The sequence below is a fragment of the Antedon bifida genome, chromosome 5 (genome assembly GCF_963402885.1).
Source record: "Antedon bifida chromosome 5, ecAntBifi1.1, whole genome shotgun sequence".
NCBI lineage: Eukaryota > Metazoa > Echinodermata > Crinoidea > Comatulida > Antedonidae > Antedon > Antedon bifida.
Window position 1 is genome coordinate 28317497 of NC_136230.1, and position 27014 is coordinate 28344510.

Below are 27014 nucleotides of genomic sequence, written 5' to 3' on the forward strand. Positions count from 1 at the left end.
TGAACTACACATCAACAAAGTAGGGCACTGGTATTAAATAACGTAACTTATTCCTCTCACTACAACCAAGTTCTTTGCTGCCAACTAAAATGGATTATAAAAGTCAGACAAGGTTGTCCAGTTTTGGTGGGCTAGCCCAAAGGCGTCCAGTTTTGGTGGGGTTGCCCAAACCTATCCACTCTTGGTAGGCTAACCTTGTGTCCAGTTTTGGGGGAGTACTAGGACAGTGTCTCCAAATTACATTTTAGTAAAGAAAAAACTGTTTTAAAAGCCTAATCCGGCCACTCTGGAGCCAATCCACTAAATTCTTTCAATATAAGTGTACCCCAAACATTCATAACCAAATTGTTCAAATCAATTTTAGAGTAAGCAAAAAAAATTTAAATAAAAGTAAATACTGTAAAAATATTCTTCATCGAGTTTTTGCTGGTAGGCCTATGTAAAGTTTATATTAGAAAAAGAATCTTTATAATTTTCTGATATTTTTATAAACATCTCATTATTATTAAAGACGGAAATGGAAACATTTCAAAATGGGCTATGTAAAATATGACGGAAGGTAATTTAATTGATTTCTTGCAAAGGTTCCAAATTTGGGTTTTCAATAACAAACGTTACGTGTCAAATAATTTTTATGTCATCATTATCACCTTCATTTTCTGTTTTATAAAATCTTAGTGTTATGGCCATGGACATTTGGGTTTTTCATTCGATTAAACTTTGATGATTTTCGAATGACATGGTAGGATGCATTATGTGGGTTTTCATCATTGGTTTTGTCATTAATAATCATTTCATTATCATTCATTTACCGTCTGGTGCTGAGTACAGCCATATTTTGTTTACAGATTTTAAATATATACATACTGTATTAATAAAGACGGAATTATTTGAAGCGCCTTTTGATATAGGCAGAGATCTATAATAATCATTTTGCCTTATATTATGCAGACTATATGTCAGAATGCTGGATCCCTTCATGTATGCGAAATTATTCTTTTTAATTGCCTATAATTAGCGCTATGCTTAAGCCTCAATGCGCTTTGTAAAATAAAAACGTTAGTTAAAAAGATAAACTTAAATGAAAGTCAAAATACTAATGAGTCGGTTGTTTTTGGTCCTTTTTTTTTCATTAAAGTGATTTGTCTTTTTTGTATTTTGAGTTAAAATCATTTTTTTTATGTAAGCAAATAAAAAAATAAAAAGAACCATTTTTAAATTAGTAGTCTTGCATCAACAACTACTGAAGAAGAACCCACCAATCTGGAATTGTCAGACTGTTGAATCAATGCTGTACGAATTTATGGAAATAATTTGTATTTTGTACATATTTTTGCCAAACGCTATAATAATATAACATAAGTTATAACAATAACAGTACATGTTACTGTACAATAAATAATTTGTACTGTACCTGTAACATATTTTTGCCAAACTATAATAATATATATATAAAAGTTTAAACTATAAAGTTTATAGTTTGGAAATGATCAATTAAGCATTTGTATTACAGTGGTATTTTATCATGGTGGTTGTTGGTTGAAACTAGGCCTATCATTTCAGTACAGTTGCATGACTTGTAATTTATGTCAATAATAAACTATTTTTGTCGTCAAAGATGTTTATCACTAATACTACTGTACTCTAATGCTTCTGAAGCTCCAAACCTACAGTTGACCATGGCTAGCACCCAGCCACGATTGGTCAATTGACCATAACGTTAAGTTAAGTACCCAACTTATCCTACTTTCCCAACCCCTAAATATCTACCAAATTTCCTACCCCCTCCTTATCACTTTCTCCATTCTCCTCCAAAAACTTCCCTTCCCTGCACCACCCCCCCCCCCCCCCAACAATATACAATTGAGTAGATAGTAATAATATGTATTTCTTTTGCAAATAGACATTTAATTCGGCAAGCTAAAATATTTATCCTTTTTTCATTGATGTTGACAATGGCTGTAAGTTCTCTTTTTTTTATTTCTCCTAAATGACATTTATTCAATCTTGTTTCTCACAATCCCACAAGTAACAGCACAAGCATTAACAAAGAATTAGTTAACAAACACTACATCATTACAATCTGCAAATGCAGATTTTAGTCAACTGTAAAAGACAAATGAAATAAGGAAACTACTTGAAATGGCCATTCCTGTGAAATACTACCTACTGCATGAATTATGAATAATATAAATAATACAAATAAGTAAGTAATTGTTAAATAAAAAAAAAAAAAATGGAAACTTACATTGAAGCAGACATAACAACTTGATAATATAAATCCAATAAAATCCAATAGGAGGTTAAGCTGGCTTGCATGCCATTGAAGTTTGTACCTTTTGTCTTGGCAGCATTGGTGAACAAGCATGCCTCTTACTAAACCACTTGCTAAATTATCTTTTTGATTGTGCTTAACAAGACAGTATATCCTTCCACAAAATGTATTTCACTGGCCTTAGTATCCTTACAACTTATACTGGAAATATCTGAGGCAGTTAAACAGGTCCTCATCCACTCATGTTCAGAAAGAAAATAATTTTCCACTGTGTCCATTCATATTATGCAAATTAGTTAGCCAGCTGACCAGGTGTACTATATTATTGAATATTCATTAGTTTAGCATTGACCAGTACCAAATACAGAATAAAAATTAACATTTTTATAATAAAACATGGAAAATAATAATAATAAGGAATAATTATTGTCTTCTATGTGGGTTTGCATATTGTAAACTTAATGATTTTCTAATGGAGTGCACTATGCAAATAAACATGATACAATGTATAACCCATAACAACACCTATACACGCCGTAAAATAACAGATCTTCCAATAAATAATAATAATAATGCACAATTATATAGTAATCCAATGCAATCTAATTGATATTATTAAAATAATAACATGTATACTCTCCTTTAAAACCAAGGTACACCATCATGATGAGACTTATACAAAATATCATACATATAAGTTCACATATATATAAACAATTACAAAAATCCTAATTGTGACTAATTTTTACATTTTGATAATTTACTTTTATTTGTTTTAGGTGATTTTTAGTATATCAGAAGAATTTGTACCAGTTGGGGAACTTATTTCAATTTCAAGTATGCAATCAACATGTATCCTTTGAATTACTTTAAAAATATGCATGATTATTTTAGAATGACACTTTTGCTCCGTATGTAATTTTATTTACAGAGACACTTTTTATATTACAGTCATAAGTTTTAACTTTTATGAAAATGTTACATAATTTGATGTTTTAACATATTATATATTTTTTAGTTATTTAGTTGTTCTCTTCAAGTCATCTGTACTGCTCCAGTGCAGCTGTTAGAGCTACAAAATAGCTAGTTTACAAAATAAACAGATACAGGTGGCTAGTGGTGAAATATGCTAATTTCAGCACTTTTTCAAAGTTGTATGTAAATTATTTGTACTTAACTGTTTATCTTAAGATGTTAACCTGGTAGAAAGCACAGCTGATGAAAATCCCATAATACAGATTATGATTGAGGGTGGTTTTACAGAGGCACCCGATACCACACAGTCACCGTATAATGTTACTGTAACTCTAGTACAATTTGATACAATCAAACAATCTCAAGTCCCATGCGAATATATAACTTTGGCGCTCGACTACAACGAATCAGGTGTTGACATATCTATATTGGAACAATTTTATTATAAATATCATATACCCACATATGAGTAAGTTGTCAAACATTGTAAATGCTTAATTTTTATTTTATGATAAAATATGTCCAGATTGGTTTCCATAAAATGTATTATGAGAATAATAATAATAATAATAATAATAGTTCATTCTTATATAGCGCATATAAGCAAGCTCTCAATGTGCTGAACATTATTACCCCAGTAATTTTTTTATTTTTTTTTATCAAACACGTATGGAAACATACTTCCATAATGTAGCTAGTAATCAGCGCAAAGTTGTGTCTTGATCTAACCAGGTACCCATTTATACACCTGGGTGGAGAGAGGCAAATGTAAGTAAAGTATCTTGCCTACGGATACAAGCAATGTGGCTAGAGTTGGATTCGAACCTCGGTCTCACGATCAGTAGTCCAACGTCCAACACACTGCGCCACACGCCCTTACATGTGCAGAATGTGCAGAAAGACTTTTGTACTCAACAGGAAATTTAAGACAGACACATTCTGATGTACATGATGAAATATACTGTACACAAAGTTTTATTTTCTGTTACTTAAAGCTCTGTCTACGCTATCAAACTAGTTTGACAAAAAAAGTGTGATGTGCCCAAATATGGTAGTGATATGCCCAAATATGGTAGTGACATGACATGCCTATATTTGTCACAAAGTTTGACCGTGTAAACAGAGCTTTTGGAGAGTGCAAAATTTCCATTGAAATTGCTACATCCCATTAACAACGCTAATATTTTATAGAAAATCATTGATATAATCAATGACTGTATGGGTTACACCTAATGTGTTATGGTATTTTTTTATTTCTTAGTCTAGATGATAATATTGTGTATCAGCTTTTGGTGGAGTCTACAACTCCTTTCCACTCTGCATTTACTGTTGTCCATTCTGGATTACCAGAATCAGCCGATGATGAAGTGATATATGCTGCTTTGATATTAATCGGTGTCTATATTCTCATTGGATTTGAGGTTCGTAACAATTGGAAAAAAAATTACTGGAGTTTCAAAATCAAGGAAACAGAGAGAAATCATTAATCCTGCATGCTGACCGATTGCTGTTTTTATTTAGAAATAATACAACCATAGAGATATTGTACACAACATATATGGTAGTAATATGTTTAAATATGGTAGTGATATGTTTAAATATGGTAGTGATATGACATCATCATGCCCATATATGGGCACATCACACTTTGCTGTCACACAAAGTTTGATAGTGTAGACAGAGCTTACGGATACAAGCAACATGGTAGAGATAGGTCTTCAAACCAATGCTTCTCTCACATGTTAGTTAGTCCCATTCCCTTACAATTCACTCTCTATGATGTTATATTTAAACGTTTTATTTTTTTTACCAGCTTGTTAATCGTACAATAGCAGCATTTTTAGGATCAATGGCTGTACTTACTGTTCTTGCTACATTCAACGAGCGTCCAACGCTGGATAAGGTCATGGAATGGGTGGATTACGAGACACTGGCTTTACTCTGGGGAATGGTTAGTACTTAAATGGTTACTTGTACATGACGATCAAGCCCCTTTAGTGCTTTCTACTTTATTTTAAATCACACATACATAAAAATAAAATTTTCATAAAAAATAAATTGACAGAAAATATTTTAAATCAATAAATTTAATTTATTATTTATTAATGTTCCTCATCATCATTAGTATTTTTCCTTTTTTTAGATGACGATTGTTGCTATATTTTCGGACACAGGATTCTTTGAATATTGTGCATTGATGTCATACAAACTTGCTAAAGGCCACGTATGGACACTCATCACTATACTCTGTCTCTTTACTGCCATCGTGTCGGCTTTTCTTGACAATGTTACAACTATTCTACTGGTAACGCCAGTCACAATAAGGTACATTTTGATATCAAGTACATCCCGTCCTGGAAACCACTTTTTATGGGACACTTTTTAGTTAAACAAACAAAGGGTAATATATAATATAAGTTATAATAAACCTTGGAATTCCCTGTCCAACTGTCTTTCTATAAACCACTTTAAATTGCCGCTCAATCGGACAGGCACATAAGTTTTTTTTAAGCCTCTCTAGTGTATCTTGGGTTAGAAGTAAAACAAGTAAGTAGTTACAGCCAACCCCTATCCAGGGGACACCCCTATCAGCCCTAGTACTGTACTTGGGCTGAGTTGTACAGGCGACTATAATACTATAATACTAAATACAGTTACTACTGATGGAATAATGCCAAGAGTATGGTTTGATGTGTGTAGGTCAAATATAGGCAAGAAATTAGCATTAAAAATGATGATGGTTGTATAATGATATAGAATGAATTGGTTGTTACATAAAAATAGTTGGAATGAATACAATATAGTACTAATAACATCTTTGTAGCTTTAACTATTTAAGAAATAACTTTTAACCTGGAACTAAATTAAAATTTTTCTTTTATTATTCTCAGACTTTGTGAAGTTTTAAATATTGATCCGAAGCATGTTCTGATTGCGGAGGTTTTGTTTTCAAACATTGGTGGAACGGCAACCGCCGTCGGTGACCCTCCCAACGTCATTATTGTGTCAAACGCAGAGATGAAAGAGGCTGTAAGTCACAGAAGTTATCAATATGCACACCAGTCACCCCACATTTTATTCATAGGCTTAGAAATACAGTAGAACCCTTATTGAAGCACCTCTATTCACGGGACACATTCCTGAAAAACAAACAAGGGGCATTAAATGTTTTAACACCTAAAACCCATATTAAAGGACACCCCTATTCAGGGAAATAGATGTTTTAACAGCAGAACCCCTATTTAGGGGAACATTCCTATTAAGGGCACTGTGTGCAAAGGTGTCCCCCTTAAAGGTGCTACTGTACTTGCCTCTTTGAGTTCTCAAATATTATTAATTAATGTACAGCCCTTATATTTTACTTGTAGCTCATATAAGTAGACACTTGAATTTTCTGTTGATGTTAAATAAATAAAAACTTATCTGTCAAGTAATACGGAAAAGTTGCTTATTAGTATCTGTATTCTTGTTTTTATTATATAAAAAATTTATATTACATGATAAACTTGATAATAAAACTACAGTATTTGCACTTGTCAATTCTTTTGAGTGGAAAATAATTTGCGATGATTTTTTTTTTCAGGGAATAAACTTCAGTAATTTCACACTTCATATGAGCATAGGCGTGGTGTTCTGCCTGGTCACTGGCTACATATTAATCTGGTTCTTCTATCGGAAAAAAGACATGACGTTTAAAGACCCCCCTGAAATTGTTGGTAAGTAAATTCACTTTAGACTTTTTGTGGTAGTTATTAACAAATATATGACTTGGTGTTAATTCTATTCTTATACAATTTGACTTACTATAACAGAACTGAAACACGAAATTTGGATTTGGCGACAAACGGCTGCTAGCATTAATGTGATGTCACGAGAGGAAAGCACAGTCAAAGCATTGCTGATGCAAAAAGTATATAATATGGAAAATAAATTGCAGAACTTATTATATGATCGAAGGTATGTGTTTCTGTGTACATATAATGCTCCACCGTATTAATGGTACATCACATGGGTAGGCATACAGTATATCAGAAGGCAGCCTCTGTACGTATGGATGGATACAGACATCCGCTATTTTGTGGGGGTGCATGCTGTGGATCTTAAAATTGTAAAACGAAAATAAATACTGTATTTAATATAAATTATAATGTTGCAATGTTAAGGATCCCCCTATGGTGAGCATGTGTCCATGGGGGCTATACAGTTTATAGTCCTCCTGAAATTGGTTGCCTATTAATTACAGTGCTTTATTTTACTAGAACTGCCCAATCAGATGGACCAGATGAAAATTGGGAAGTTGTTTTAGAAGAACTTGAGAAAAAGGTATACGTTAGTTAATTTGTGTATATGTATCTCTTGTTGTACTTGGGCCAGTTGTATACATACTATTGAATAAATGAATGAATTGAATTAAATGCTGATCCTTGTTTCAAATCAAATATAAAGTATTATTAATTATTTAATTTGTTTCTTTTTCAGTACAAAATAACAGACCCAGTTCTACTAATCAAATCATCATGTGTCTTATTTGTAGCAATAGTATTTTTCTTCATTCATTCTATCGAAGGAATTAATGTCTATCTTGATTTGGGTAAGAGATTACAAATTTGCCTACAAAACATTTGCTTACAAAATTATAGATATTCAATTAGTATTCAGTAGAACCCTATTAAGAAGACACCTTTGGGGCCCAACAACCATTGTCTTCTTAATAGGGATGTTTGTCTGAATAGAGGTGTCTAAAAGAATGAGTTCTACTGTTATAACATATATTTGTTGCAATATTCTGAAAATGTTCATTTTTACAATTCTGTATTGAAATAGTTTATGACCAACATTTTTTTTTATATTTAAAAAGGGTGGATCGCTGTTCTTTCTGCACTAGTATTACTTGTACTGTCGGACATACGTGAATTTGAACACATTGTACATAGAATTGAATGGGCAACACTTTTATTTTTTGCTGGTCTTTTCATTTTAATGGAGGTAAGTAGGTCACAACATTAAATAATATGTACATATTCCATTTTTCATCATAAATTTGGTAATAAAGACGATTTTCAATCGTTACGAAATCAAAAAGAGTATGTTATAATACAGTAATAATTTTATTATTTTAAGGGACTTACGGAACTTGGATTGATAGATTTCATTGGTGAAGAAGTGGCGTATGTAATAAAGGTATTATTATTCATGTTTCAAGAAACCGTTAACAGTTGGTTTATCTTCTACTTAATGGCTCTTGAGAGATGCTATTTGGAAAATATTGCCCTCAATGGAGCCATGTATAAAACAATGTCAATCTACAATGGTCAAATTTTGAAAGCATGACAATTCCTGAGTTGTGGCATTCCAACAGTGTTCTCTATGAAGCCATGCGCTTCATAAAATGAAAGGGGAGGGACGGACACTTAATTTTTTGATCACCATGATTTTTCAAAAGGGGGAGCGCTAACATAACATTAATAGTTAAAAAGACTATCAAATGTAGGTCATAATTTAAAAACCCAATAGATCTGCCACTATATTAGCTTCTGAGATGGGCACTGTTGGAAGATAAAATGCCGGGGGAGGGGCGGCCATTAATTCTTGAAAGCAGTGATCACGGGTGTATCCTGGATTTTTCAAAAAGGAGAGCGCTAACATGTAATATTAATAATAAAAAAGTAGATCATAATTTTTAAAATGAATCCACCACTATATTAGCTTCTGAGAGGTGCACTGCCAAAGATTAGTTCAGTTATACCAAATACATTTTATATTGTATTATAATTATCTAATTGTTTCATTATCGTTTTTTTTTCACACAGATATCATCAGATGATGACACTGTTCAATTGACGGTCGCAATTTTACTCCTACTTTGGGTGTCCGCACTTGCATCATCTTTCATCGATAACATTCCGTACACGACCGCAATGGTAAGCTAGTGTAAATCCATCTCATAAACAACTTTAATTTACAGGTGTGCGTAATTGCAGTGAATGCGAAATACCCAAACAAAATTGATTGCATTTACACTCGGACGATTTTCTATTAATAGTGTGTCCTCACTGTTCAACAGGCATGTACAATAATTTGATCAGTATACAGTGATGTCCAGTTTTTTTAATAAATGTTAAGCTCTGTCTACACTATCAAACTAGTTTGACAAAAAAGTATGAGGTATGTATGTGTATGTTGTGCCCAAAAATAGTAGTGATATGCCCAAATATGGTAGTGATATGTCATCATCATGTCCTTATATGCGCACTATCACATTTTTTTGATAATAAAGTTTAATAGTGTAGACAGAGCTGTAAAATTATGGAAAAGTTCCTATTGTCCATGTGTTCAGGCAAATTTAATATTGCTCATACATTCCAATAATTATCGATCTTTCTCCTATTTTTTGGTTTTTTTTTTAATAAGCACCTTCTTATCAGACTGGGGGATAGTTCAAATTACTCTTAACATCCCTATTTTGTTTTACTTAAATGTTGTAAATAGAGAGACATTTAAAAATAAAATTAAATCAAACTCACAAATTATCCACTGTATACCCACCAATTTTTACTTTAGGCTGACCTAAAAAATATTCAATTTTGAAATATAAAAAATGAAAAACAACCGAAGAATTTAATAATCAAAGAGCATTATTAAAAAAGAGAAATAATGTTGATTAAAATAAAATTGAAGTAAACCAAATTGTGCTCTAGTTGTTATGTGGTTGTGGCCAAGTAACCCATATAACGATGTCAGAATCTTGATTAATCCTCTCAAATAATGTCAATAAACTAAAATATTCTCTCACAAATAAAACAAAATTTCAATGAAATTGTTCGAACACTAATGAAATTGTGTATCACAATGTGTTTCTCAATGTGTTCTAGTTTTTGGTTATTTCAAATTAAGCAGTGACCAAGTAACCCACATTTTGTTTTCAAAATAATTAATTCTCTTATCAGCCTGTCGCTGTTTATCTCTTAATCTTTTACCTACCTGTATTTTCACAATTAATTCTCTTATACTGTAGTATTGTTGTTTTGATAATTGATTTTGACATTGTTTAGTTTTGGTAAATATCGAATTATTAATATAATTATGAATTTAAGGTGACCACTGAGATATTATAAGGTTCTTATTTTAGCATACCTGTAATTGTTTCTAATTTTAGTATATAGAAAATATCAATTTCTGCTGAATTAATATGCTTACATACTTACTGTTTGTAGAGATACGAAAGTAGGTTAATTCGAATTATTAACAAAGTACAGAACACTATTAAATACTAACCAAAATAAAATAGTAAATTAATATGCTTACAATATTACTTATTTTACATTTTTACAAATTATGTTCTATCATATATTAATAACAAAGTACAGAACACTATTATTAAATAATAAGCAACATAATAATAGTTAGTGTATTGTTACGATAATAATAATGTCGGCATTTAATGCTTTACACAATTAAATGTAAAAGTATAGTTGACACTTCATAGATTGGTGAACCAGTTTAGCGACGATGATGTTGCTAGGCGATTCAAGATTGTTTTCAGGCATAGACATTATAAAACTTTAACTGCATTGTTGAAAAGGAAAGGAGGTGTTAAGACATGGATCCTAGGGGTAAATTGTTAGTGCGCATACCAGACAAAGCTCATATTGAAGGGGGAGGGGAGGGTTCCAGACAGCAAGCTTAAGGGTGTACATAGAGCTTGGGGGTGGGAAGGGGGATGTTATAAGTACACTAGAATCAATACCTAATATCCAGTACAGTATGTTTACCATCTTTATTGAAATTTCAATTTTTTAATAATTAATTAATATTAAAACCATAAAATTGATTTAAAATTTCAAATATGATGATGATGCTGACATCATAGGTCTAAATATATTTAAAAAACAATTATTATTCTTAATTTTAATTTTAATCCATGTTCATACTCACTTGGAATTATAGTGATATATTTATGGTGATACTTTAAAATATTTATTTCATACAAAATTCATGAAATTGGAAATAGTCTGCTTTTTAAAATTTCCTAAACTACTTTATATAATTAAATTGTGTATTCATTGTTTTTTTATGCAAAATTATAAAATTGTTATTGAGTACATTTATTCTCATTGCTGGTTATTTTATTGCGAGACTCATTGGAAGGAAGCATAACGCGTGTTCCGGGCATCGGGTTATAAAATCTTTATTTGTGTTTAAAAAATAACTATAACTTAGTTACTAGAAAAAAATGTTTGATTTTCTTTATAAATTACAAAAAACTTTGTGAACTTAAAAATCCTGCAAACTGCAACCTTGTTTTGAAAATATATTTTTTTCTACATTTTTTTTTTTGTGTAATTCACACACGTAGAAATCTTCTCAAACAATGTCTGTTTATTTAATATGTGAATCTGTTTATTTGGAATTGTTCATATAAACTTTTAATGATAGCATAAATCAAAACACAATGGTTTTGGCAACCATTTATCATTAAATATACAATATTTAGACAGTATAATATCAAAAACCATTTTACTACAAGATTGGAAACCATCTCCAGAGGGTAGAGTTTGACATATATTATCAATGAAACACCTCATTAGTAACAAATTACCAATACCACTGTGACTTGGTGATTAATATCAACTACTACAATTCATATGCCATTTTTATATCTATTATATTATATACGTTTCTTTCTCTTTCTTGAAAATTTATTTAATCTTAAGCTCTGTCTACACTATCAAAATAGTTTGACAAAAAAGAATGATGTGCCCAAATATGGTAGTGATATGACATCATCATGTCCATATATGGGCATATCACATTTTGTTTGATAGTGTAGGCAGAGCTTTACAAATTTACAAGAGGTTGTGCTTTCATAATTCCATACTATATATTATATACGTTTAATTTACGTTTCTTTTTCTTCTTGAAAATTTATTTAATCTTAAGCTCTGTCTACACTATCAAAATAGTTTGACAAAAAAGAATGATGTGCCCAAATATGGTAGTGATATGACATCATCATGTCCATATATGGGCATATCACATTTTGTTTGATAGTGTAGGTAGAGCTTTACAAATTTACAAGAGGTTGCTTTTATAATTCCATACTTTGTTAATTCATTGATACATTAACAAGATAATAAGAGGGTGGGTATCACTAAACACAAATGGACAATTTGTTTTCATACATTTTTCAATATTATATTTCAGATACCAATACTGTAGTTTTGTCTTTATCAGAAGACCTAGAACTAAATCTTCCCTAACTAACTTCTCCATTATAATTTATATGTATTAAATGTTATATTTTAGATACCAATAACTAGCTTTCTATCTATCATAATTTATATGTATTCAATGTTATATTTCAGGTACCTATAGTTTTGTCTTTATCAGAAGACCTAGAACTAAATCTTCCTTAACTAACTTCTCCATTATAATTTATATGTATTAAATGTTATATTTTAGATACCAATAACTAGCTTTCTATCTATCATAATTTATATGTATTCAATGTTATATTTCAGGTACCTATTGTTTTGTCTCTATCAGAAGACTTAGAACTAAATCTTCCCTAACTCATAATTTACATGTATTAAATGTTATGTTTCAGGTACCTATAGTTTTGTCTTTATCAGAAGACCCAGATCTGAATCTTCCACTTGAACCACTAGTGTGGTCTTTAGCTTTTGGTGCTTGTCTTGGAGGCAACGGGACACTTATTGGAGCATCGGCAAATGTTGTCTGTGCCGGTATTGCAGAGAAACACGGTTATAGGTTCTCATTTATTGAATTCTTTAAGTAAGTTTTTGGAGTATTCATTTTTTAAGGAAATAGGGGTGAGGGGTGCCATACTGTAGGAGCATGTGGTTCTACAATTCATTCTGCAAAAAGACTATTTGTCATACTGTGATTGTTTTAAGCCTGGGAAGTTTATTAACTTTAAATTAAATTAAGATTTTTGATGAAGAATAATATTTGTTGGCTTCACATAAACACATCACAAAATTGAGATTTATTTGGTACTTGCATAAACTCCTAACAGACACAATTAAATATAAAATGTTTTAATACAGTTTAAAAAAATATATAGTATGTTTAGGTTTTAGTGTCTTCCTTTTTATAAATATCATTTATTCCTTTTGAGTAATTATGGTTATAAATATAATTTTGAATTGATTTATTGTTTCTTTCTGTTCTTATCTCATCTTAATGTTATTTTGATTAACATTACAGCGCCATCATCTGTACATTCATTATACATTAATGTTATTTTTTTCAGAGTTGGATTTCCAATGATGTTGGTGACAACATTCACTGCGATGATTTATCTACTAGTATGTCACCCCCTGCTAGGATGGAATGGTCCGGACTGATCTATGTCAATTGGCTGAGGCATCACTAAACTTAGAACTTGATACCTGATTGTTCAACTTTTTTTATATTGGACTTTATACCATGGACCCGTCTGTAAATTAGATATAGGTATATGATTATACCAACTGTGGAACTGCAATTGTGTTTATTTGGAGAAGAACATGTTTTTTTTAAGCAATAATTTTATTGTGTAATACTAAATTGTGTAATTTGACTTGAATGGAGGGAGTTAAACTATTACCTATATAATTAATGAATTAAAATTATCTGTATAAATAGTAAATGTAATTGATAATATATGTACAGTATATTGAAAGAGTATAAATATATAGTGATGACCGACAATATGAAAATGCTGACGATTTTGCTCGATACCAAATATATCCAAAATACTAACTATACATGACACTGCACAATCGGCCACATTCCATGCTTTTAAAAATGGCTACAGAAAATGACTATAGAAAATGACATCAATGCAAATCATAGTGTGAATATTAATAAATTATAGGCAATTGATACAAAATATGTAAAAAAAATAATAATTCATCAATTGTATATGATTTGTACAAAGAAAAATTATATTTAGCATTCCTGGCCTACATTTATATTATAATTCAATTAACCATGGAGAAATAATTCCACGTTTAACAGAATAAAAAAATACAGAGATTAAATAACAAGATATGCAGACTTGAAACTGTTGATACAGTAAGTCTTAAAATATCGAGACTATTCAAATATTGTCAATCAACTTGTTGTTACTAAGGTAAACATACTCATAAATCGTTTGTCACAAATATTGATAGAATCTCGTATTATGTTATTAATTATCCTGATCAAACTGGACACTTATAATCACCTGCCCAGACCACTTGACCAGTTAGTTTGGTAATTGAACCTGTGGGTTAATATAAGTATACTGTATTTACATTGAAACAGGCATTAGTGGTGCTTTATTTAAACAAATTTAATAAAATATTTACGATATAAATTTTATTTAAAATAAAATATGATTTTATATTTTAATTAGTAAGTGCAATTAAGTAGATCTGCTTTTTTTAAAATCAGAAAATTAAATGTTAAAACGTTGACCGTTGGATCACCTAGGATATAGATTTATTAATTATATTGGATAATAAAGTATAAGGTGGTTTATTGAAAATGTACAGTTTTGGTACACTTCTGTTTTTTTAAATGTTGTTTCTCCGAGTTGACTCTGATGAAAACAATAACTTGAGGCTGTTTCTCAAAGTTAAATGTATTTTTTCAATCTCGAGACTCCACCTAGGCCGCCATGTACACACAGGTTTGACGTGCGGGTGGCACTAACAACTATATGCAGTAGTTAGCCTGGGTCTTAAGAGCAGGCCTAGCGCAACAGGTAGATAAGCAAACATAAACAACTAATTAATATTAAAAGAGGGCTTTTCGAGGTCATACTTTTTCTTTAAAAACATTTTAAAGATTCAAAGTGAATTCACAGTACACACAAATCATATTTGGTTAACTTTAAATACAATTACAAACGATTACTTACCGCTGACGGCTGAGCATTTACTTTATGCTTTCATTTTTATTGGGAAAAAGTTTCAATATGACGTCATTCATCGTCTGCTGAATTATGAAGACTACACATGCGCAGATTGATTTCTTGCATTTACTTTGCGCTTCCATTTTCATTGGAAAAAAGTTTAAATATGACCCCATTCGCTGCGCTCGTCTGCATTATGAAGACTAAACATGCGCAGATTGATCTTTCTTAAATTATCGTCTCCCTTTCTTGTCTATCTCCTACCGTCACAAGATCGAAAACTCCTTATTCATAGAAGACAAAACTAAATCAAATGTGATTTTTATTTCCGTACGATTGTATACACTTACTGGGGCTTGGCTTCAGCATTACAATTCCAACTCACTACACTAAATACCACAACCAACAAAATGGAAACGAGCTATTAAAAAAATATAGGCCTAAAATAAAACACTTTTCATAAATGTATTTACTGTATTGAACTATTTTGCGTGGGTATTGAACGTGAGAGAGGTAATATCTCTTTTCTACTAGAGCGTACATTACGTAATTTGTTCCATATTTCGATGACTAACCATTTCAGAATTCTCCACAGTGCTTTATTGAAATACCATAAATCATACTGCAGTTCAATACATGATGTTCAATAAGCCCTTTATCCTCATCTAGTCCTTCGTTCATTCATTCTTGAGTGCCGTAAGCCCTTTAATTTTCAAAAACAAAATCCTCTTTCCATTTCAAATTTACTACTATCCATTGCTGCTGCTTCAGTTGATATCAAGTATAAATTATGATGCAGTCAATTAAAATAAAGATATTCCATAATTGATAAAAATGAATAACATATTATACTGACTACTTTTGATTGTGATGTCTATATTTTTGAATGAGATGCTTCAATTAGTTTAAATGTATACTGTACTTTTAATTGAAGTTCACGTCTGTTTGATTGTTTAGTTTTAATTAATAATTAGCATATACAAATGCTTATTACTATTATTAGTGGGCAAGTTTTAGTCGCAACAATTATAGCCAACGTCTTATAAGTCAAAGATGCTCTGGGTGGAATGTCATTTTGAGATGAGAACGCGTCATCTTGTAGTAATTAGTCAGTACAGTTTATTGTGTTACTCTATACGTAATTTTGCTTTCTGTGTACCAGATATTCCGATAAATGAATTAGTGTTAAAGCATATTTCAAAAGTAGTAATAACACTAAGAACTCGGTCAGGAGTAAACAAAGAAAAAGGATCAAGAATCGTGATAAAGATCAGTCTTGTAGTTTTGATGTTACCGCCTAGTAATGTGGGTTAGATGGTCTAAATGTGGTAAAGATCCGTCTTGTAGTTTTGACGTAGACCTACTAACAACAAAAAGCGGTCCAGAATTGGGATCCTGGTACGGATTGCCTCTAAAATTAAATGGAGTCATCCGTGACCACATATCTATCTGTGGTTTAAATATGGTAAAGATCTGTCTTTGCAATTTTGACGTAGACCTACGGAAAATAGTGTCTATTTGTGCAGGTTTAGAATTGGTAAAGACCCGTCTTTTAGTTTTGACATTATCCAGCTAAACGACATTTTGCTGTTCAACAAATTCAAAGGTGTACAGAGACAATCTACATTTTATAAAACTTTAAAAACTAAAAAAAAACTAACAATTCGTGTTTATATACTACCGTTAGTGAATGTTAAACTGTGGTAACTAGACTGCAAACCTTTATACCAATAAACATTTATAAGCATTTAAGTATTATAAAACTCATCACTTACCATTTCGAATTGAACACGCATCGTCCCTTCCTGTATTAAGTCTTCTGTATTGTGTCTGCACACTTTACACGTTAGTATGCAAATGAGCACATGGTTATGCAGATATCGAATCAGCACGCCAATATATTATAAATAAATACACATTTTGCAAAAAAAACAGGTCATGACGTAATTACACTTTTTTGTCAATCAACATCATTTATCTTAATTAAATCATCATATTAATTAATTATTATGTGTACTTAAGGCGTTTGCAATTAGTCTGGATGCACGTAATTTTAATTTAATTTTGTGTATTGAAAGTTGTGCAATATTTTTTCCAATCAATGAATAGGCCTACCTAAATTTGTAATTTTTCTTACGTGTCTTAGTTTGTTATTTTTTTTCATTACTTACGTCAATTGTTTCTCGTTAAAATATTTTAGCTTTTACTGTATGTCAACTCCATTGTAGCTTATGTGCTATAATATATTATGATTATTCCATCATCACCATTACGTCATCATCACCATTACGTCATAATCATTATCATTGTTAAATTATCACCAGAAAACACATTCGCGCGCACTATTGTCATCATCACATCGTCTGCCCACACATGTTTATGCTTTTAGTGTCGATAGGCCTACATTAAGAAAGTAATGCGCGCCACACCGGTACTATATACCATCATTAAAAAGACTCGCTGATCAAAACAATACTTAATGACAAAAAGGTAATTAACATTGTTTAATGTAACCTGCCGAACTATTTACACTCTAATGACAAAATAATGAGTTACTTTGTTGTTTTGCTGCAGATAAATGTACGACGTTATTCTTTAAATAAAGCACCGGTGGTGATTAGGAAAGCGAGCTAACCACTCCACGTGTGGTGTTGATAACCGTCTCCTAATCCTGACACAACTCATTGGCCGTATCACTACACAAATGCAAGTATCTTTAAATAATCCTTCAAAACTTTCGCAAAGTATTACATGTTTTAATCACTTTGAAAGTTCGTCTAATTAGACTAACAAGTCACAGATATCTAGGTCTTTTCCGTTTGCAGTCAAAACAAAAGCGTCATTGTGCGTCAACTTACATCACCAACAAATACCCACTTTTATTTTAACGCAGGCAACCTGGATTTGACGCACGCGTCCAATTTTAGGCCGTGTTTCCGCAGCCAAAACAACAATTATCGGTACATTTTTTAACCAATAAAGTGACCCAATCACATCGCAACAATTTGTCCTTCAGGTCAAAGGTTAAACATATCGCATTTATCTTATGATTATCTGATTTGAATAAGATAATTATCCGTTAATTTTTCTCGAGTGGAATCGGTTAAACCCCGTTTCCACAGACAGTTTATCGGTTTTATTATTTAAAGAGGGTGATCCATCCAGCAATTGCTGATCATTAGGGACCCTCATAGGTTCACAAGACAAACATATATACAAGATGCTCTACATAAACAACGTCTTATTACAAGTCTTTGGGAGTGGAGTTGTAATTTTGTCCTTAGAAAAAATTCTGACATGTGACGGGACTTGAACCCAGGACCCTTGGAGTGGTAGCCAAGCATCATAACCACCAAGCCACAACTCCACTCCACTGGTCTTATGTTACTCCTTCGTGGCGTAGACACAATTGGTTATAAGCAGACCTTTACAATCTGAACCTTAAACAACCGTATTTTCTTTTTGTAAGTCCCTTGGATGGTGGCACTTATATCTAAGTACTAGATACAGTATCTATTACTATAAATATAGGACATTTGTAACTCGATATCTGTTGATTTGTGAATAAATAAAATTCAATTTCTTTAAAATGACCAATCCTATTTTGAGAATCAACACTATCCAACTTATTTTATTATATAATTATTGAAGAATGGCCAAGCAAATATTGTCGAGAGATACGCGCGTACAAAATGATACGTACGTCACGTGATAAATGAAACTTGATATAATCGCATTTAAATATTTGTTGTAAAACGAATTGAATGATGGCATTTTTTTTATCAAAAACTGTCAATTATGTCAACCTCTTGAAATAAACTCTGTGTTAAAAACATTTTCTGACAGACTAATTTATTAAAACTTGACAATTATCTGAGTTGATCTTTACTCCCGCGGAAGATTACTTGATACTAATCGTCATCATAGGCTACGTCGTCGTTTTAGATGTCGTCGACGGCGAATCATTCTCCAGTCTTATTTTTAGTTGACTGACACTACCACCGTCGTCACTGGCAGTCAGAAGAAACAGGTGTACGTTCTGATTGTCGACAAAGCCACCGTTGTCGTCTTCCAATGTTACTGTCGTCCACCAAAACACTCCTAAAGCTCTGTCTACACTATCAACTTTTATGTGACAAAAAACGTGATGTGCCCATATATGGACAATATACTACTATATTTAGGCATATCACTACCATATTTGCGCACATCACACTTTTATTGTCAAACTTGTTTGATAGTGTAGACAGAGCATTACCATGTTACTGTTGAAGAAGTATTGACGATATCTACAAATAAAGAAGAAACTTTAAACTTGATTATTATTCATAATAGTGGGGAACATAATGTTCCAAATATCAATTCCGTGAGATTTTAATGCTAAAGTTGAGTTCTTGGCAGTTTTGGAATCCTTAGGACTAGTAGAATTCATTGCAACTGGGGGCCAATTTTTCTAGACAATATTTTGGCCGCCATCTTGAATTTAAAAATGGCCCACATTTTTTACTCAAAACTGATAGTAGCTCCTATTTTAAACCACGCACGAACGTAATTTGTGTGACAAATCTTACAATATTATGATAAATCAGTCCAATGGTACAATTTATAATAATAGCATATGGCAACCATATTGGATTCCAAGATACATTAAAAAATGAACCCTCCATTGCCAGATAGTGGAGTTGTAGATTGTGGTTAACGTGCTTGTCTTCCAATTCCAAGGTCCAGGGTTCAATCCTGACAACTTTCTACTCCACTCTCTCTTAGCTCCAAATGAGATTTAATTAATAAAGCACAATCTATTATTTTATGTATTTGTCTCTGTTGTCTTAATTATGTCAAGTCAAACAAATTTCTATTTTAAAGTGGACCAATAAAATGTCTTGAATCTTGAATTCTGAACGTAAATTGATTACTTTTCGATATTGGTTTAATTATCAACGGAAAAACGATCTTTTTTATTTGTTGGAAATGTATAGCATTAGTGCGTTTGTAAGGAATGTATGGTGATCTATACCGTCTTGAAACTTTTTTCTAGAAGAAAATGATCAGTTTGTCATTATAACACTATTAGTAAACAAGGATAATCGTTGACACGTTCATTACCCAATAATTATAGAGAGATATATGATTTCAATATAACGATGCATACTTGATTTCGAACCGTCTTCAAATACCAAATTGTTAAAATAAATTGCAGAGTGTAATAAAAAAAAAGCAGGCAATTGTATTAAACATTGTTTCATTACATGTTTGGCGTCAATTGGGCATTTTATAATATATAACTTTTTATATCGTTTAATATTTTGTTATTATATGTCAGTTTGTCGGTTATTTATGGCGTTATTCTACTATTAGTTTTCTTCTATTATTGTATTTTCTATAATTGGTTTATCTACAAGGTAACGATAAATATGCAATTATTGGTATGAATAAAAAGTGAGTTCAATCCTGACGTGAAATCAGTAGGTATGGTCAGGAACTCCTACGCTTTGTCTCAGAATCACCTGAAACAAACACAATATACATGTTTATTTATTAAGCTCTGTCTACACTATCAAACTAATTTGACAAAAAAAGTGTGATGTGAATAAATATTGGAGTGATATGTTTAAATATGGTAGTGATATGACATTATCATGTCCATATATGGGCACAATTTTTTTGTCACATAAAGTTTGATAGTGTAGACAGAGCTTTAAGGAATATAAAGTCCAGACGTGCTTTCATTATACTTAATTTTTGTTGTTGTTTCATCTTTAGTTCACATTATATTATGATATGATGTTTTTTTTGTTTATTTGGGCACGCAGACAAGGATAGTAAGCATTATATGACGTTTTTGTTTGTTTATCTAGGCACGCAGCCAATGATAGTAAGAGCGAATGTATGGAAGGCAATCGCCGCCAAAAATACAAAAGTAAAACAAACAACGTACTTTTACAAACGAACAACGTACTTTCACAAACGAACAACCTACTTTCACAAACGAACGATCTAAATTAAAACAAAGAACGTACTTTCACCAACGAACAACCTACTTTCACAAACGAACGAACTAATGTAAAACAAACAACGTACTTTAAAAAACGAACAACCTACTTTTACGCGAACAACGTATGTTTTACAAACGGACAACGTACATTGATAAACGAACAACCTGCTTTACCAAACGATGTAGATTGCCGAATGAACTAGGGACTCGTCCATTTTTTAAGTCGGGTAATTGCATAAGTTCCGATAAGAGGATATGCCTTAGAGGGATCTCAAAGCGAGCAGCCTGTATCTTGCGCGCGTAAGCAAAACTCATCCTGACAAATGGAGGAAAAGTGACCCTCATGAAAACGGTTTCTGGAAGATGTTGAATTCTAGATACGAATTCATGTAAAAATGTTGCGTATCGGATGTTGATGTGACATCATTTTATGGCCAGTTGAATTATAAAAGTCGTATTTTTATCTTTTGCGTCATAGTTCATTTAAAATAGCGCGCATCTATATTCTACGCATCCAAATTCTTCAATTCTACACGTTAATATGTTGTTGCTCAGATAAATTCCTTCCAAAATTTCTATCTTCGAGTTAATTTTGATGACGTCATCATGATAACAATTGAAATAAAAGGCGGGTCCCATAATTTTACCTTTGCTACACTGTATGTAGTTATGTAGTGTATACTCTACAAAATAGAGAGCTCACTATTAACAACATTTTATTTTCCTCAGGTCATGTGGTGTTTTTATACCCGACTTAAAAAATGGGCGAGTCCTTAGTTCATTCGGCAATCTACATCGTTTGGTAAAGCAGGTTGTTCGTTTATCAATGTACGTTGTCCGTTTGTAAAAAATACGTTGTTCGCGTAAAAGTAGGTTGTTCGTTTTTTAAAGTACGTTGTTTGTTTTACATTAGTTCGTTCGTTTGTGAAAGTAGATTGTTCGTTTGTAAAAGTAGGTTGTTCGTTTGTGAAAGTAGGCTGTTCGTTTGTGAAAGTACGTTCTTTGTTTTAGTTTAGATCGTTCGTTTGTAAAAGTACGTTGTTCGTTTGTGAAAGTACGTTGTTTGTTTTACTTTTGTATTTTTGGCGGCGATTGCCTTCCATACGAATGTTTCTGTCATGTACGGAGGTGGTAATCCGTTTAACAGGAAAAACATAGGAGGAAACAGAAGCAGAGTGTTGAAATAGTCCTTAGAGTGCAGAGGTTGAAAATACCGTGAGAAAAAAATCCTGTGGCCGTATTCACCTTTCACACTTAGGCTAAGGGAAACACTTAGCCTTAAATTAAAAAAAAAATGTCCTATCTAAGTGAATACAAGAGAAATACTTAAATATTTATTGAGTTAAGTGAAGAACTTAATATTTAAGGGAAATATCTCACTTAAGTGGTGACACTCTGATGGTGTCACTTTGGTGAATACGGCCACTGACATCAAATATGTATCTATTTTTGTATATCTCAGAGCAAACATAATTTCTATGTATATTTTATGTGCAAATGACAATAAATGGAAATAATTTTCCACTGATGAATGAATGATAGCTGAGCACCCAAACCATCTAGACTGCACTCCGAAATATACAGTAGGCCTAAACGCACATTAAAAGGAAAATTGGGTCTATTGAATCTCTGCACACGTTTCTAGGCGAAATTATGAGTGCTAAAAATGGCGTATCATTACATCTGCATAATTACACACAATACGTGTTCAGTATGCTTTTGTTGCAAATATATATTGTAATAAAGTTGACTTTTATGATCTGTTTATTCATACCTCAGGGAAAATAAGATAATAAATCCATTGTTATTTTCAAAATTGTATGACTGATAGCAAATGGTTCGTTCAATATTGAGTACAGCATTCAAAAGGTTATTTTTATATTTACAAGTATTGAATTATTTATTGTCAGTGTATTAGGTGATTTGATAGGCATGAATTACCGTACGAACTACATCACATATTAATAAGATTATATTGGGATATAATAATTTTAGATATGTTTTTTTTATTCAAAGGCAAAGTATTGAAAATGACAATGTCGTGAGTATCAGTGGCTGAATCTCAACGGTCTTGTATTATATAATGATTTATAAAATACTGTGAAATGATTACGTCACAGTTGAAAATATGGTGTATATGTTAACGTGTATTTTAATGTTAATTTTTGATATCATGTTTTCTGCTTTTAATGGAAGGTCTTATAGGATACCTTTTAAACTCTCTTTTCTTCTCTTCTTTTAGTATGTATAGCTTGTAATGTTGTTCCCATATATGTTATTGTAATTGGTTTTAACCAAACCAAGAATGAATGAATGAATGAATGAATAAATTAATGAATGATCGAACAATTTGTATCGTTAACATCAATGTTTTTGTGCAAACACATTTGTGAAATAGTAACTAAATTAACTGATCATCTTGACTAATATTATGTAACTTTTTTATTTTTCCAGGGATAGGAGCATTTAACATTTGTACATAGCTAGTTATAGGCCTACCATGCACATTTCTATAGTATCAAATGCGACATGTGTTTTTACTCTAACTTTAACCCAACCTATTCCTATGATACAGCATCGCCTATGACGAACATTTGACAGAGTATCATGGAACCAGGGAGATGTATCTCCCTGATGGAACTTATAAGATTAGAAGATAAGAATTAAGATAACGGAGAATCGTTTGACTTTGTCGGTTGTGCACTGAAGTTCTTTCGAGTAAACTACCGCACTGACTGCGTACGTTCGACGTCTTCGCTGAGCTCATTTCACACAATATTAAGATTTAAAATTGACACTAATTGAACACTTTAATTAAACGCATCCTTGGCGCACATTAGGCAGGCCGCTAATGACTTGTACACCATTTTGAGAATTCTGAAAGCCAAGTTTATGTAACGCTTTAAATGGTTTGTTTTACTCGCTGTTGTAATTGTACGTTAAGATACGCAGATGGAATGAGTTTGTTTTCTTCGTTGTTACAACGTACGGATGACATGACTACATGACATCACGATTACTAATTAAACTGGGACACATACATGATTTGTATATAAATACGTGTATAATAAAATAAATATTTATGCTTTGTTGTATATTACAGTTATTGTTTCCACAAATAATACATATATTTTCTTAATAATTCATTAAGTATATGTGGATGGTGGTCAAAATAAGTCTAGAAATAGACTTTAAGTAGAGACCAACATTAACAAAATAGAAAAAACCTTACATTGAGATTACTGTACAATAATTCAATAAATAAATTTAAACAAAATAAAAAATAAAGGTAGAGTGGTTTATAACATATAAAAATAAACTTTAAGCAGAGACCACTATTAACGAAATAGAAAAAAACATTAACATGAGATTACTGTACATAATTAAATAAACAAAGAAAAAAATGTTTATCTTCTTCTGTGGCTGTACAGTTAAGCATTAGCAGAATGAACAAGTCATTTTACAAACAATTCTTATTTCAATAAAAACTAAAATTTATAATCACAGATCATTCTTCAACGTCAATGTCTTTTTTTTCTTCAATCTTTTCAAAACCGCGGCTTTCGATAAATTGTTATCTTCTTTTAGAATGATATATTGAGTATAAATCTAGATTTGGTCTTTCATTCCTTCGTATTTTGATGTTTTAAAAATGAATCGAATGTAAACAGAAGGTTCGTTGACATTACTATAAAACAAATAAACTTGGAGTTGTTAAGCTTGGTTCCCACGAGCGACGCAATGTAACGCAACCTACGCGCGACGTAAGAAAATGCCCTTTCAATAATTGTGTTTGCCCCAGTCAGCGTGAAATCAAACCTGCGATGTTTGCAGCACTGTTGCGTCGTCAGTTCCCACTTGTGATTACGAAATACAGCACTTTGCGTCAATACGTCGTTGCGTTGCGTCGTTAGTGGGAACCACGCTTTACATTCAATTCAGTTCACACTTATTTCATAAAAGTAAGAACAAAAATACATCAAAATACGATGCCGAGGGACCTGATAAGCCTGAGCTTGTCTTTACAACAACAAAAAAGAAGATAAGATAAATAGATTTTGCGGTTTTAATAAAGTTATTCACTTCTGTAAAAAAAAACAAAAAAAAAAACAAACAAAACAAAAAATTTCACTTATAAAAAGACAAAAGAGACGTTTAATTTTAACAAGAAAAACATTGTCTGCATCAGACAATTTTTTGCTTTATATTAAATTTTTTCAGGTAAATATTTTTTTTTCGATCCAGTTTTTGGTCAAAGTGAATAACTACTATGTGACATTAAAATGGCATATTCAAAATAAATTAGAAAGCAATATATCTTTAAGCTTCTTGGTATGTTTTTTCATATATTAATCTGAAAGTCTTGATGGTATTTACATTTTAAACTACTGTTGATAACACGCCGATTCTCGGTAGAATACAATTCTAAGAATTTAACAAATAGAATATAAACAAATAAAAAGAACTGTTTAAAAAAAAACGACTGTTTAGAAATTTACTGGTTTTATTTGAAAAAAAAAAGTTTTTCAGGTTTCACATTCCATTATTAATAACCGTTTCAAACCATAACCAAATAAAATAACAAAAAAATCTTCAACCGACATCTTGAATATACAGTCCATTACCTTAATTGCTTGTATACTTAGTAAGTGTTATTATTTCAGTTGGTTGTCTATCTATATACACTTACTACCTCGTCCTTCCCGCGCATTGCCTCCAAGATCGTCTGCCTCAAGTGCAATCATCTACTGCCGGGCAGAGTGTCCATCAATTGTTACCCATGCAACAACCACAAATACCTGGCCTACTTTTCAAAATATTGAAAAATATTTTTCTACATAACACTTGATATTTACGTAGATTTGCGTGCAATTTAAACGTCAGATACTAGACTCAATCCATCACAAAGATTCCAAAGCTATTTCCCCGAAGCTATTCACCCATACTAAATAAACTCGATTTATAGATCACATACACTTTTTTCTGTCGCCGATTTTGTGCCGTAATCAATCATTACCGTCTATATTTCACATTCTATTATCGTTTTTATTATGTAACTCTTAAATTTGAGATGTATTATTACACTGTAATGTTATATAAGTGTTTGATATGGCTAATATTAAATGCTTGCTGAAGTTGATATAGAACCGGAGCTGTAAACAAGCTTGTTTTCCGTTTCCATAGCCCCGGGTTTAATTCTGCCTCTTCTGGCCGATTACCAATACGATTGGTCTCACAAACGCATGGGTTAAGCACGTTTTTCAGTCGATGTTATTGACGTTATCGTTAAAAATATACGGTGATCATCTTATCTCAGAATGCAATCTGTTGGTGAGTTTTGTATTGGTTTTGTAATACACTGATTTAGTATTGTTGTATAGAATACGCCTAACATGAATAATTCATGTTTACGTCCAAGAAGTGATTCCTATTCAAGATTCAAGAAATTTTTTTTCAAGAAATTTTATTTGTCCATAAAAATGGAAATTCACTTTGCTTGGTAGATTAAAACAACAATATTGCAACAATTTAAAACGTGCAGTATTATAACAGATTAAAAATACAAGATAAAAAGTTAAAAATGTAAAACTATTTAAAAATTGCATTATCGTCTTACATTGGAATTAAAAATATGAATACTATTTACAACGAAGGATTTTCTAGTTCTGCAAAGATTTGCTCTTGGAGGTCGTAGCCTAATACCTGATCTATTTAAGTTATAACAGTAATGTAACGGATGAGTGGGGTCTTCCATAATATTGTTTACTTTTTTTAAAATACTCTTTTCATAGATAAATGAACAAGGCGTTAGATCAGCTTTAATAATACGTTGTGCAATTTTACGTGGTCTCTCAATATTTTTC

General features: G+C 31.7%; 3 protein-coding genes across 5 annotated transcripts in view; 1 reads left to right on the plus strand and 2 right to left on the minus strand.

The window, feature by feature from the left end:
* The window catches only part of LOC144843061 (amidophosphoribosyltransferase-like), a 27000-nt gene extending 24428 nt beyond the window's left edge, over positions 1–2572 (minus strand). Inside the window, exon 1 of the mRNA XM_078699728.1 lies at positions 2249–2572. The gene's annotated coding sequence lies outside the window, so the exon portion shown is untranslated. The remainder of the gene's footprint in view (positions 1–2248) is intronic.
* LOC144843041 (P protein-like) overlaps positions 1–14766 on the plus strand; it is a 20279-nt gene extending 5513 nt beyond the window's left edge. Inside the window, exons 5-20 of the mRNA XM_078699695.1 lie at positions 1904–1961; positions 3055–3127; positions 3467–3719; positions 4512–4671; positions 5064–5201; positions 5394–5575; positions 6142–6280; positions 6834–6966; positions 7063–7207; positions 7510–7573; positions 7730–7841; positions 8109–8236; positions 8372–8431; positions 9061–9171; positions 12858–13045; positions 13527–14766. Of these exons, the coding sequence (XP_078555821.1) occupies positions 1904–1961; positions 3055–3127; positions 3467–3719; positions 4512–4671; positions 5064–5201; positions 5394–5575; positions 6142–6280; positions 6834–6966; positions 7063–7207; positions 7510–7573; positions 7730–7841; positions 8109–8236; positions 8372–8431; positions 9061–9171; positions 12858–13045; positions 13527–13620 (2038 nt within the window). The 3' untranslated portion in view covers positions 13621–14766. The remainder of the gene's footprint in view (positions 1–1903; positions 1962–3054; positions 3128–3466; positions 3720–4511; positions 4672–5063; positions 5202–5393; positions 5576–6141; positions 6281–6833; positions 6967–7062; positions 7208–7509; positions 7574–7729; positions 7842–8108; positions 8237–8371; positions 8432–9060; positions 9172–12857; positions 13046–13526) is intronic.
* The window catches only part of LOC144843067 (NTF2-related export protein 2-like), a 33961-nt gene extending 16961 nt beyond the window's left edge, over positions 1–17000 (minus strand). Inside the window, exon 1 of one of the 3 annotated variants that reach the window (XM_078699744.1) lies at positions 16931–17000. The gene's annotated coding sequence lies outside the window, so the exon portion shown is untranslated. Of the gene's footprint in view, positions 1–15161; positions 15178–16930 lie in introns of those variants that run through there. The other 2 variants (XM_078699745.1, XM_078699746.1) reach the window with 2 other exon arrangements.
* Positions 17001–27014: the final 10014 nt, after the last annotated feature.